The sequence below is a fragment of the Pelodiscus sinensis genome, chromosome 2 (assembly GCF_049634645.1).
Source record: "Pelodiscus sinensis isolate JC-2024 chromosome 2, ASM4963464v1, whole genome shotgun sequence".
Taxonomy (NCBI): Eukaryota; Metazoa; Chordata; order Testudines; family Trionychidae; genus Pelodiscus; species Pelodiscus sinensis.
This window is the reverse complement of record NC_134712.1, coordinates 20,082,773-20,097,394: the sequence shown is the minus strand read 5'-3', so window position 1 is coordinate 20,097,394 and position 14,622 is coordinate 20,082,773. Positions and strand designations below refer to the sequence as shown.

General features: G+C 40.1%; 1 protein-coding gene across 3 annotated transcripts in view; it reads left to right on the top strand.

The window, feature by feature from the left end:
• The window catches only part of ZHX2 (zinc fingers and homeoboxes 2), a 117,355-nt gene extending 103,110 nt beyond the window's left edge, over nucleotides 1–14,245 (top strand). For all 3 annotated transcript variants that reach the window (XM_075920173.1, XM_075920175.1, XM_075920174.1), the window contains 2 exons: nucleotides 3,219–5,903; nucleotides 12,287–14,245. In XM_075920173.1, the coding sequence (XP_075776288.1) occupies nucleotides 3,401–5,899 (2,499 nt within the window). In that variant the 5' untranslated portion in view covers nucleotides 3,219–3,400 and the 3' untranslated portion in view covers nucleotides 5,900–5,903; nucleotides 12,287–14,245. The remainder of the gene's footprint in view (nucleotides 1–3,218; nucleotides 5,904–12,286) is intronic.
• Nucleotides 14,246–14,622: the final 377 nt, after the last annotated feature.

Here is a 14,622-nt window from a genome sequence, read left to right as displayed (position 1 = left end):
GTACTTTGCTGAACTGGGGACAAATGCACATACTTCCCCAGGATACCAAAGCATGGTCTCAGATAGCATGCGAAATAGAGCCGGCCATACTAATAAAAGATGATAAGAAGAAGCAGACTGTGACCAAGACAGCATAGATGCATGTATGTTAAGCCATCTGTTATGTAACAAACAGCAATTTCAGCCGGGTTTTCCTCCATACTTTAGCTGTATCATTTTAACAACTCACATTCAGTAAGAGGCTTTCATGCCCAAGTGCTCCACACTGCAAAATATAGGGAATCACTTCACCCACCTTGAAATGAAGCCACCTTTGGGCTGGAATGCCAGAGATGCTTAATAGTGCAAAGTAGGACTGGACAGGAGAACACTGTCTCCAGTTAAAACTGCTATGGAATTTAATATCATTTATTCAATTTAGATTCATCCGGTGTCTCTGAAAGGCTCTGCACTAGATGTGTTAATCAGCTAATCGAGTAGTCGATAGAATTTCCATCAACTACTTGATTAGTTGATAAGGGGGAAACTGCAGAGTTGCTGCAGCTCTGCCTTTTAAATGTATTAAGAGCCACTAGGCTCTTAATACATGTAAAAGTAAAAGGCACAGAGTGGGGACCAAGCGCGAGCCAGGAATCAGCTGTCCCAGCTTGCGCCTCCATCCCAGATGCTACACCTCTGCTTTTTAAATGTACTGTATTAAGAACTGCCAGGCTCTTACTACATTTAAAAGGAAGAGGAGTGAGAGGGGGGACAGCTGATTCCCAGCTCACGTCCGGTCCCTCCACTATGTCTTTGTCTCCCTCGGAGAGGATCCGGGGGGAACTGGTTTTTAAGCCGGCTCCCCCAGCAGTGGCTCCTGCTCCCCTTCTCCTTGCTGCCTCTCTCTAGTAGAGGCAACAAGGGGGGTGGGGAGGGGAGCGACTAGTCAAGTGACTACTCAACTACCTGATAAGTATATGCTTATTGGGTAGTCAACTGGTTGCTTACATCCCTGCTCTGTGCTCCTCTGAGCATTTAAAAACAGGCCATACAATACCTTGATCCCTAAATTCTCCAATGAATTGTCTTCTCACAAAAATAAAGTCCCTCTGTCTACTCATTCCGTAAGTCCACTTCCGTATCCAGCCTCTCCATCTATGAACCCTGGCTGCCAGTTAGTTAAAGATGGGTTCTGTAGCATGCACAGCATTTTACAAAATCCAGGTTCTGACTGATCAAGGGAAGAAACAAACTGGAGATAAGGACCCATCAAAGAAAACATTCTGTCAGTAGGGGGGCTTCAGTTCAAGTGCATGTCTTTGCTAATGACTGGTAACACTGCATAAGGAAAGGGGTCAGTCAGCCCGGTCCCAAACCATTCGGGTTTTATAGCTTAAAACCAGCACCTTGACCTCCCCCCCAGAAATGTACATGGAAGCAGTTCTCTGGTGTTATGTGCCTCTGCCTGATGCACCACGCACCAGGCAAGCAGTCTTATTCTGCACTAACTTGAACTCCTGAGTGGTCCCAAAGTGAACCAAACCCAAGTCTGATAGTGAATTAGAGAAATGCCTCTGTTCCTGAGTGAGATGCACTTTCAGAGCTGGAACCATTCGAAACGTGAACAGCATTTTCAAGGTTTTTAAAGTCTATTTCTGAAGTAGCTATACCTGAGTTTGAACAAGAGAGATAAATCCATTGGTGTTGAAGCCAAGGGGTGTGGTTATTCTGGATTTATTTATACCTGTGTTGACCAAGAGTAGCATTTGGCCTTTTTGGAATTTAACCTGATTTCCAGCAGTTCTGGGCATCCATAGCTCCGTCTAACTTCAGCAGGAACATCAGGTTCTCGGCACCTCTGAAAAATCTGCCATTTTTACCTAGAAACAGATTTTTCAGAAGGTCTTTGTCCCTTTTTAATGCTTCCAAGTGAAATTTACACCAACATCAGTATTTTGTTTTAGATACATTAAGGTATTTTGACACTTACATTCCATTCCTTTGATCAGCACAGAGTTCACAATACAACTTGTGTCACTCTCTTTTTGTTTGCTATTGTACTGACTGGTGCTGATGTCATGTTCTTAAATTAATGTTTTATTTCTAAAAAAATAAAAATCTGTGTAGAAGACCAGGACTTCAAATTCCTACATTATGTGATTTTAGCCCTTGGAATAGTTAAATAGAAGCCAAGGAAATTCTTCAGAAAATTCAACCTATAACGTGTAGTTCGATCCTAATACCAGTTGGGGCAAAGTACATTAAGGGTGGGTGGATGTGAGAGGGCCTTCTAGAAATTTCCCTCAGTCATCTTTGTAAATTTTCAGTGCAAAGTGTTCTTTAAGGAAACTTTATTTATACAGCTGTAACTTTTATAGCATTTTCAAAAAGAACTGATGCAGCAATTTGCTGTGTATTTTGACCTAATCTAAAATAAGATGTAGAGTTTTGAAATTGAGTGGCTGTGTATAATAAATATTTGCTTTTCCCTAAGTCTCCTTTCCATTCTACATGTAATGTAGTTCAAGTGACCATCATGATATAATTTGTTTAGAAATTACCCTGGATTAGTTACAACATTCATCCAGTAGCCATATATATATATGCAAGCCGCCATGGAAAGTAATTAAGCTTAATGTAAAACACACTGCATTTTAAACCTGCAGACTTAAAAATAATGGTGATAGAAGATGTAGCTTCTAAAGAAAGAGACATCTGTAAATACTGAAACAAAATACAGGACTATGTAGCACTTTAGAGACTAACAAGATGGTTTATTAGATAATGAGCTTTCGTGGGCCAGACCCACTTCCTCAGATCAAATAGTGGAAGAAAATAGTCACAACCATATATACCAAATACTGTGTGTCTTCTCCTTTATACAACTAAATATGTTGGCTTTCTTATGCATCTTAAACATTATGTCTGATCATCTTCATTTCTGTTCCATTTTCTACCTTTAATGAATTTCATTCTGAGATGCTCTTTCCCTTTGTTCTTTGTCACTCTGGTCCTGCCTCTGAATTCATTGGGAAAAGAATATTAGATGTTCTCATGCTTGGTGACTCACGAAGTAAACCAGTGTTTTCTTGTCCATCTGCCTAGTATTAGGAAAAGAAAGTGCTCAGCATTCTCCAGGATTGAATCCTATATGCATGTGTCTTGGGGGGGTGACTTTTTAAACATTCGTTCTAAATAAGAATCTAATTGTATATGTACCTGTGTGTCTTCTTTTGCAGGTATCATGCAGCCCAGTATGTGTGGCAGTTGGAGCTGACAATCACAGATGGCAATGAAACTCTTTTGGAAACATACCAGGCCATAACATTCAAGGAAAATCAAAGCCATTGAGAGCTTCTTTGGGTTTGTTCCCCCAAAAGAGCGTCACCGTCCGAAACAGTTGCATATCATAATAGGTGCTATGGCTAGCAAAAGAAAGTCAACAACTCCATGTATGCTGCGAACACCTGAGCTAACGGAGCAGGCTGTTCCTGAGGATGGAGAAGCCCAAAAAGAAAAGGGTACAGGCACTCCACAGCAGGATTCTAAAGATGGCTGGGCTGCTGATACAGACAGTTCTGTCAAAGAATGTGAAGTGGTGGATGGTAAAGCTCCAGTTGAGAATCAATCCAAGAAACTCCAAGGTGGCTATGAATGTAAATACTGTCCTTATTCAACACAAAACCTAAATGAATTTACGGAGCATGTTGACACACAGCACCCAAACGTAATCCTCAACCCCCTCTACGTGTGTGCAGAATGTAACTTTACAACCAAAAAATATGATTCCTTGTCTGATCACAACACAAAATATCACCCAGGAGAGAACAATTTTAAATTGAAACTAATCAAACGCAATAATCAAACTGTGCTAGAGCAATCCATTGAGACAACAAACAGTGTTGTCACTGTCACAAACAGTGGACTAGAAAATGCAGAGTTTGATGAAACCCTTCATGGTGAGATCAATGTAAGTAAAACCCTGCTCATGAAACAGGGAAAGCCTAAAGTGGAGACCAAGAAGGGTCCCAAAAAGACAGAAGAAGGAGGTATGGAAAACCATGTGGATGGGACCCTCCCCCGTGTGATTACAGAAACCACTGAATCTATTGCTTGTATCAATGGAGCTGACCTTCTTCATGATGTATTGGCTCATGTTATGCCCTCTGTACAGCTGCCACCAAATATCAACCTTGTTCCCAAGGTCCCGGTCCCTCTGAACAGTACCAAATACAACTGTGCACTGGACACTAATGCAACCATGATCAACTCCTTTAATAAATTCCCTTACCCAACACAGGCAGAGCTGTCCTGGTTGACAGCAGCATCTAAACATCCAGAGGAGCAAATCCGGATCTGGTTTGCTACCCAGCGTTTGAAACACGGAATAAGCTGGTCTCCAGAAGAGGTCGAAGAGGCAAGAAAGAAGATGTTTAATGGAACCATCCAGTCAGTACCCCAGACCATAACTGTTCTGCCAGCTCATCTGACACCTGCAAAAATGCCACAGCCAATTATCCAGACAGCTTTGCCTTGCCAGATACTTGGCCAGACGGGCCTGGTTTTAACTCAAGTGTCAAATGGATCAACAGTTTCTTGCTCACCAATTACACTTGCTGTTGCTGCTAATCAAGGGCAGAAACGGACAATGCAGACCTTATCAGGTGCCCCAGAAGTCAAGCGTCCACATGTTGTTCATGTACCTGAGGTGTCACCCAAGCTGAATGCCGCACCTCTGACTCCAACAAACGACCGAAAAAAAACCAAGGAACAGATAGCAGAACTAAAAGCTAGTTTTATCATGAGCCAATTTCCTGACAATGCAGAAATCTACAGGCTAATAGAAGTAACTGGTCTCTCCAGAAGTGAGATCAAGAAGTGGTTTAGTGATCACAGATACAGAAGTCAAAGAGGTATTGTTCACATCACTAGTGAATCCATAGCAAAAGATCAGTTAGCCCTTGCAGCTGTGCGGCACGGGCGTACGTACCATACATATGCAGATTTCACACCCCACAGGTTTAAAGAGAAAACACACACACAACTTAGGATTCTTGAAGAAAGTTTTCTTAGAAGCTCTTTTCCAACCCAAGGAGAATTGGACAGGCTTAGGGTGGAAACCAAACTGAGTAGAAGAGAGGTTGATTCCTGGTTCTCTGAGAGGAGGAAGTTAAGGGATAGCATGGAACAAGCTGTCTTAGACTCTATGGGATCCAACAAAAAAAATATGGACAAGGGACTCCATAATGGTACAATAAGCCAGACTGAGTTGCTGAGCAGCTCCCAGCTACCCAGTTCTTTGTCTGGAGCTGAATCCTCCGCAGCATTTAACAAAAAAAACAAAGAGCAGATTCACCTACTGAAGAGCACCTTTGCAAGAACCCAGTGGCCATCACCCCAAGAGTATGATCAGTTAGCAGCTCAAACTGGGCTTACAAGAACCGACATAGTCCGCTGGTTCAAGGAGAGTAGATCCTCCCTAAGAACTGGGACATTAAAATGGACTGACCGGTACCAACAGGAGTATGTTGTTGATGGTCATAATGAGCAAAACCAGAAAAATGACTCTCAACAAAATGAGAGTCCAAAGAACTGTGACCAGGTGTCTCAGCATCATAAAAAGTTGAATGAAGAGAATGTGGACAAACTATTCATGAGGTCAACAAGAGACTATGAACCACCAAAAGACTCTTTCTTAGGGAATCAAACTGAGGACAGATTGGAATGCAATAGCCAAGACGGCCATGGGAGTGAAGAAAATGAGGATGCTGGAGATGTGAGCTGGGTAGAGGTGACAGTAGAGGATGATGATGCTGTCTCAGACTGTACAGACAGCTGGAGTCAAACTGCACCGGAAGGCCAAGCTGAGTTAGCAGATTTTGATTCTGAAAGTGTATCTGGAGACAATTCCCATATTTAGACAGGTAACACTACCACTACCCTGTTAATCTGACCTAGCCTCAGTCCTCCCCAATGTCAATAGCCCCTTTTCAATTTAAATCCCAGGATTACGTTCCTGATGCATACTGTGTGTCTACTGGATTTTTGAGCACAAGGGAGCTGCCCTGTCTTAAGTATATTAAACTAAGGCTGTGTGTAGACTACGCCTCTCTGTCGCCAGAGAGATGTAGATTAGACAAGTCGAAATTGCTAATGAAGCTGGGATTTAAATATCCCGCGCTGCATTAGCATAAACATGGCTGCCACTTTTTTTTTCAAAATGGAGCTTTTTCGGGAAAAAAACAGCAGTCTAGATGTGGATCTGTCGAAAATAAACCCTTTTTCGACAGAACCTGTATTCCTGTAATTAAAGAATGAGGATTACAGGATCTGTCAAAAAAGGGTTTATTTTCGACAGATCTGTGTCTAGACTGCTGGGTTGTTTTTGTTTTTTTTCCAAAAAAGCTCCGTTTTGAAAAAAAAGCGGTGGCCATGTTTATGCTAATGAAGCGCAGGATATTTAAATCCTGGCTTCATTAGCAATTTCAACATGCCTAATCTACATCTCTCTGGCGACAGAGAAGTGTAGTCTAGACGTAGCCTAAATGTTCAATATGGGAGGAACTGGGAACTTTTTCTTTGTTTGTTGTGTTGGTGTTTGTCATATGCTAGATAAGGAAGGATGCTCAGAACCACTCATTAAGCTGAAACACTCTGCCTTTAATTGACCTCACATAACCACTTTAGAGCCTGACATAAAGCATGCCAATGAAGCCATGCAAAGGAAAAGTAGGTAACCATAGTTACTAATGTCCATGTTGCTCACATAATGATGATCTCCAATGAATAGAGGCCATGACTATTTTTGCAACAGGTCAGCATGGATCTTGGCTTCGCAGCAGTCTGCCCTGCTCAGAGAAGAGGTTGAGTTGATGCTTGGGCCCAGTGCAAAAATATTCTTTTGTTACTTGCCACAGCAAGTAACCAAATGTCAAGCCAAGTGGGAACAGAAATGGCTTGTGCAAATGAGCTCTCTTTCCCCTACGGATGAGGGGACCTTTCTAACGATAAACAACACAGAGGCATGGGGGTGCACACACTATTCTGGAAGCGCAGAAATCACTCCAGCCTGAGTATGGATTAGCAGTTTTTCTTCATAAGAGACTTGGCGTAACAGTGAACTGCAGGAGCTTTGCTAAGAATATTTTTAAGATCTGCCAAAGTGCAAAAGGGTGGTTGGAAAACGTGGAATGAGTTTCTGATCTCAGTTATACAAATGTATGTCTGGAATAACTCCATTGACTTAACAGACTTGAAAGAGTTCTTGAATTCATTGAAATTACTCCAGATTTACCCTGCTGTAACTGAGATCAAAATCTGTTACATGGCATCTCCTTTAACTATCCTCTCCTTAGTCCATTAGAAAAAGTAACATGTATTAGAAATGCATTGTTAAATAATATCTGTTCTGGAAATTAGTAACAATTTTCCATTGAAATACATTGTAATTTTTAGCAAACCCAGAAGATTCAAGGCTATGACTGACATTTAGCCTTGTGTACACTAGAGAATTGTATTGTTCAGTTGAACTGAACAACTGCAAGCTACCCGTCTTGGCTTAGTGCACAATCTTCAGCAGTCTACATAAAGCCTGTTTCCAAAAGTCCCTTGTGCATCACACACACACACATCTGCTGGTGATAATCTGAAGATGTAACAACCAACCATTTTGAAAACTATATAGATTTTTTTTAAACTAACATTTTGTAAAATTAGCATGAGAATGGCAAAAATATTTTTAAACTAAAAAGGCATTAGGATTGCATGCAATGCACCATATTTAAAATAATCACACATTGCATTTTCAGAGACTGCAGTAGCTTATAGCAAGAAAATGATCCTAGGCATATGAGAGGATGCATATTGCATACAGTCATCACTAAAGGAGCTGCAGGTACATTGTGGGACTGTGCTGGAAGAACTAATTGCAACAGTGCAAATGCAGTTGTCTGTATTTTTAGTGCCCACTACTACTGCAGCAATATTGGATGCACTGATGCGAGTAATTGCAGTAGTGCTGGTAACATTGGTACACCGTGGCAACATCTTTTGCATGCAAAGATATTCTTGAAGTGATGTGTTCAGAGACTTTTTTAAAAATATAACACATATTTGAACATCTATTAAATTTCAACTATTTTATCTTTTTTACAAGGAATTTTTATATGAAGGCTAGTAAAATAAACATACGTTTTAAGGAACAGTGATTCTATCATGTAATGGTTTGAGTTAATAGGACTTTCACCTATTAGATTATTCAAAAAATTAAGACTTTACCCTCTGTTAGTATATTCATTTCTTAGCACAATGGCCTTAGTGCTGGATAAAAGCCTGAAGCCTTTATTTTTTTTTCCTTCATACAAATCTAATATCACTTCAGTAGTCACAATGTGAGGCCATGCCCTCTAGTGGCAGAATGTGAGGTTCTGACATGCTTGGCGTTATCTGTTGGTATGTTTGCCTAAAAGTAGCATGCTGCTTATACTCTTCTGGCTCTGGCAGCCCCTGAAATATAACTGCAAGTTACTGGGAGAACACAGAGATACTGTATTAAAACATCTGCCAAAAACATTATGAATGATTTCAAATTGGAAGGAAAAGAAAATAGTTGTTCACTTTTGCTGCAAGACCGACTGTTCTAATTTTCTTCATTTTTAAAAATCTATGACCCCTCTTCTTATCAAGTTTTGTACAAGTTGTTTAAAAACATTAAATCTAAATTGTGGTCCTAAGGCACCTAATACTAGACCAGATTCTTTTCTTGGTTTAAAGCAATGTAAATCCACAGTAACTCAAAATCACTGGAAGTACGTACGTTGGATTTTCCTTCGTGGAACAAAATCTATTGAAATCCCAAAATAGCTCTACAGTGTACATGTAGCCAAAGTGAAGATTAATACCGTATTTAGTGAAAGCAGAGGAGGATTCTTGCTAGGTAGACTATTATTATTAGAGTCCAAACCGATTAAAGGATTGACTGAGGGTAGTTAATAATAGTAGATGACTTTGATCATTTTTTAAATAATGAGAGACCTTCTTTTCCTAATGTGATTAGATGCAATTACATTTAAAATGAGGTAAATCTAGTTAAATTTGGGACTGAGTAATGTTTATGAACTTTGAAACCTACAGAAATTAGATTCTATATTCTTAGTTGTTTTTCTTGTACCTAGCACATCAATTGAAAATTAGTGATTTTTTTATGTTAATTCAATAGCATTTTAGAAATGCACTCCTAGTGTTACTTTAAATGTTTTCAGCATTTATCTTTGATACTTCTGTTGTCTTCACAGTTCATGTCAAGTTTCCATAAAAATTGAAAAATATTTCACAAATGTCTTAGGTTGTTTTTAATGGATAAATGTAATTTTAGTAGGTCCTTAAATTATTAGTAGCTATTTGTATAGTGAACATGCTTCTATTCAGTATGATCAGAGTTTGGTCAGAACAGAATGATTTTGGTCAGATACAGAATATAAAAAGGCCTGTTATTATGGCTTGATTCTATACCGACAAACTCAACACTGACTGCAGTGGTACAACACTCAGATCATATAGCATAGGATTGCAATACCTGTATGTATTTTTAGAGAGATTACAGTTTAGGAGCTAAGGATTCACTCCTGCCAGGTGCATTGAAGACAATGATTGTTGAAGGAGCTTTGCCACAAATGAGGCCCTAAATCCTACTCACAGTGATGTCTGTGGGTCTAATTCTGATATGATTTGCATCATGTTTATATTGGTGTGGTACCTGAGGGACAAGCAGAATTTGGTCCTAAATTAAATAAATCACAAAAATGTGGGCAGATATGGGAATGGGAAGAGATACTGCCACCAAAGTTAGTAATTATCCCTGGTTTCCTTCACACTGCTGTCTCCCTCTGGGGCGGACCTAAGATCAGTGTTTCTCCAGTCCAAAGCAGGCTTTTTACTTTCAAAGACCACCAGTACAAAGATGTGGTTTCTTCCTTTTCTGGCAGTTGGCATCCTATTTAGAGCTGTTTCCATCCACTATGAGGCTCTTATTCCTCCTCTGCTGATATGCTTCCATGTGCCTTCTTTGTTCTAGGCAATCCACTTCTCCACCACAGTTTTATCCACTCCCTCACTGCAGAGGTGTGCCACAGTGTTCTTTGCTTTGCAAATGAGTCTGGCACAGAGTGGTGCTTTGCAGAAATTTACCAAAGGCAACCTGGGAAGTGTATCCAAGAAGTTTCTGACTGTTTGCCAAATGTGCAAAATCACTCTGTGCATTAAGACCCTGTACTTCATGGTGCCTGCTGGCTCCCTCAGCTTCAACTTCAATGAGAAAGTTGAACACACTCAGCCTGTCACATAGCCTGGCCTGGTCCTAGCTGGGTGATTGGTTTGGTAAAATGATAGTTGCAGTATTGGGGTTTCCCTCCCTTTTTATTCAAGTTTTCAGTTCTTTAGTGATTTAGGGCTATATCCTAAAAGTCATCTGCTTTTGATATCATTGCCTATTGGGATAAGGACTGCCCCAAGTGCTTGATCCTGTTCCTGCTAAAATCGAGACTGACCTCAGAAAAGGCTGGGTGAACCCAACATGGTTGAGAATGCTCCGTGGATTTGATCCTGAGATGCTGAGTATTTACAACTCCCTCTGCACTCAGTGGGGCTTTTGGCACTCAGTGCTTCTCAGAAGCAGGATGTAAATCTTTAATCTAAAGAGATGAAACAACTCGGCCTAATACAACAATTGCAAATTCCCAATGATTTCAATGGGAGTTTTGCTGAACAAAGACAAACGGGCCTGGGAAATTTTTTACCACAAATGCATGTGCAGCATTTCACATTAATAGGCTGGTTTGCCCTGTGTCCTGAATGATGAATAACAGAAAATAACAGACTAATTAGCAATGTTAGCAAAAGGTCTGTAATGAATGACTAGCACAACGTTTTTAAACATGCTTTCACACAATGGTGTACAATAGGTTTTGAAAACTCTGCCTATTAGCCACTACTCAACCTCAGTTCAGAGTAAACAGATGTTTGCACTTTCATCCAGACTCACCATTTCACTAATTTTCATATTTGAAAACAAACCTCTATTGTAATAACCTCCTTGTAAACTGGTCCAGTACATTCCCATCCACAATGCCATGAGAACTCGGGGTGTCTTTTAGTATAGTTAGGGTGACCATCTGTCCCGTTTTTACCAGGACAGTCTCTTATTTAAGCCTTCCTTCCGACATCCTAACTTTAAAAAAAAACAAGTATATTATCCCATATTTCCTTGCAGCGGTGGTGGGGGAGAGGAGCTCCCAGTGCTCAGGGCTTCAGCATCACAGTCGGGGAGGGGAGCTGCTGGCACTCGGGGCTTCGGCCCTATAGCTGGAGCCAATAAACCACAGAAAAGCCAGCAAGCGTGGGTAGCCCTGAAATTATGTAACACGGAAAGGCCTGATTCTTCACTACCTGGCACTTTGTGTAATCATTGACACCTGTGCAGAATAATAGTGGAATATTATACCCACTTCACAGAAGCATCATTGGCTACACAAGGTACAAGGGAGTGAAGAATCAGGCCCTGCTAAATCATACAGATTCACTGCAGAATCAGGTCCGTTTTATGTTAGCAATAGAAATCTATATCTCTTAAATGCTCTGTAAATTGAAAAACTCTGGCACACTCTTCAAAAGGCCTCAAAGTACAGTTAATATAAAAACATATCACTAAAAATGTGAAGCAAAATGCAGGACAATGTAGCACTTTAAAGACTAACAAGATGGTTTATTAGATGATGAGCTTTCGTGGGCCAGACCCACTTCCTCAGATCAAATAGTGGAAGAAAGTAGTCACAACCATATATACCAAAGGATACAATTAAAAAAAATGAACAAATATGAAAAGGACAAATCACATTGCAGAACAGAAGGGGAATGCGGGGGGCGGGGGGGAAGGGGGAGGAATGAAGGTAAGTGTCTGTGAATTGATGATATTAAAGGTAGGGAGAGTGGGATGTTTGTGAGTTAATGGTATTACAGGTGATAATTGGGGAAACTGTCTTGGTAATGGGTGAGATAGTTCAAATTCTTGTTAAGTCCTTGTTGGCAAGTGTCGAATTTTAACATGAATGACAGTTCAGAGGATTCCCTTTCAAGTGCAGATGTAAAAGGTCTTTGTAGCAGAATGCAGGTGGCTAAGTCATTTAGAGAGTGTCCTTTCTGGTTAAAGTGGCAAGAAACTGTTTTCTCTTTAAAAATGTGAAGGTACTTAGACAGGGCTAATGTCTGCTCATCTATTAAAAAATCAAATATTTCTCTCTCTCTCTTTTTGTAGGGATGCCAGTCATGCTGTTGTGATAATCAAGGAGGAAATCTGTCTCTGAAAATAGGATAACCGTCTGTTTTCCTACTTGGGACAAGATAACTAATGAGTTGCAGCTCTGAGTCAAACCACGCTTGCAGAGGCACAGTGAAAAATAGCATGGAGCATTGATGACCGAGTTATTCATAGTGCCAAAGTGCTACTACTGCATTAAAGAAGAAAGGGTCATTGTACATAAGTTTCTCCCTACTTTCCCTTCCTCTCACCTTCTTCCTCTACTGGAACGGATTTGTACAATGTGGGAATTTTGTTACCTTTTTCATTGGTGCAAGTTAATTTTCAGATCATACTGTTGCAAAGTTTGGAGTTCTTTTGTTTTTAGAATTAGTAACCACTATATCTGCTTCAGTTTTAAAATATTAAAAATTCGGACTCTTTTCAATGTGGTGCATCACTAGCTGATTCTGGATTCTCCCTCTCCCCACAATGATGGTTTACATTTAAGCCTGCCAGATGCATCAAGGGGTTTGTGGTATTGTTGCTTATTCAGCTTTCTTTATTAAAAAAAAAAAAAAAAAAAAAAAACTTGCCCGCTATTGGCTAAACTATTTAACTCTCCGCATTTCTGTGCTATGGAAGGGCAAATCTCCTTTCCAACTGCTGTATCTTACCCTTACCCAACCTGCAAATACCAACTAGAGCAACAGACCTCTGAAGACCTTAATAGCATGTCTCTGTCTTATTTGAGCACCTTTTGTTTCTTTTTTACATGCATTACATCCCCAAGAAGGGGTGACAATGGGGAAATGAAGATTCTTCGTAAATGAACTTGTTTTTATTTCTTTAGTCGGTACAAAGATGGACTATATTTTTGTCTGCCCTTCAGCTTTAGATGTTGTTGTGCACAACATGGATTTCTCTTTAACCCTTGCCACTAAATTGTTAGATGAGTTCTAGATTCCTGAGTGCACTTTTTACAAATAACCCTAACCTTTTATTTTTAGTATGAACAAGCACGCATGAAAGAGAACTGGTGAAAATGTTGCAATCTGACTAGATGTCTTTTGGAGACTTATCCATATTTTAGTACATTGCACAAAAATAATTCTAGGGAATTGAAATAAAATCAACTTTTCTAACTTGTTGCTCATTTGTTGTAACTCAATAAAACAAAGACAACATTTTGTAACTTTTTCCTTCCTTTATTTTTAAATCTCTGCAGTGAATGGGGCCTAAATGTCCTATTAGTTGTGACTAGCCATCTTTAAGAGTAGCCATCTCAATGGCGCTGGAGTAACTGAGGTTTAAATGGAGCCACTTAAAGCTAGCTTTCTTATAACAAGGTTGTTTAGTTCATTGTTGAAAGGGACGCATGGTTTGAGAAGTAAATTCCATTTTCCCTTTGTTTGCATTTGTCTAGTTTGTTCAATGCTTACTTTGCTGTTGGTGAGCTAAATGTGTAAATTAACTAATGTGAGAGTAAAGATTGTGCAGTGTAGTCTTTCTATAGCAACTTGGCTTAGAGCTTACTTGCTCCCTTTGCAGTCAATGCCAAAATTTACATTGACTCCAGTGGGTATTTTTGAGCTCATAGATACTGCAGCAATGGCATATTAGAGATGAATTGCACACAGCTAGGCTGGAAATTATAAGCAAAATTAGTTTCTACTGCTAATGGTTCTGTTTTTCTGAGAGGACGCTGATACTTTCAACTGCCATTTTGCACTGTTTGGGTATGTCTACACTGCCACCCTAGTTCGAACTAGGGAGGTTAATGAAGGCAATCGAAGTTGCAAATGAACTCCGGGATTTAAATATCCCGGGCTTCATTTGCATCTTGCCAGGTGCCGCCATTTTTAAATCCCCCTTAGTGCAGACTCTGAATGAGGTGTAACGGTAGTTCAAATTAGAGAGCCTAATTCAAACTACCTACTCCGTGCCGCGTGTAGCCGCGGGCACGGAGTCCGCACAAGGGGGATTTAAAAATGGCGGCACCCGGCAAGATGCAAATGAAGCCCGGGATATTTAAATCCCGGGCTTCATTTGCAACTTCGATTGCCTACATTAGCCACCCTAGTTCGAACTAGGGTGGCAGTGTAGACGTACCCTAAGTAGTTACTATCAAAGGGTATGTCTACACAGCAAAGTTATTTCGAAGTAACAGCCCTTACTTTGAAATAACTTTCCTAGCATCTACACAGACAAACTGCTATTTTGAAATAAATTCGAAATAGCGGAGGGCTTATTTCAAATGTGGTAAACCTCATTCTACAAGGAATAATGCCAAATTTGAAATAGCTATTTCAAAATAAGTGCAGTGTAGACACTTATTTCAAAATAGGGGGCCT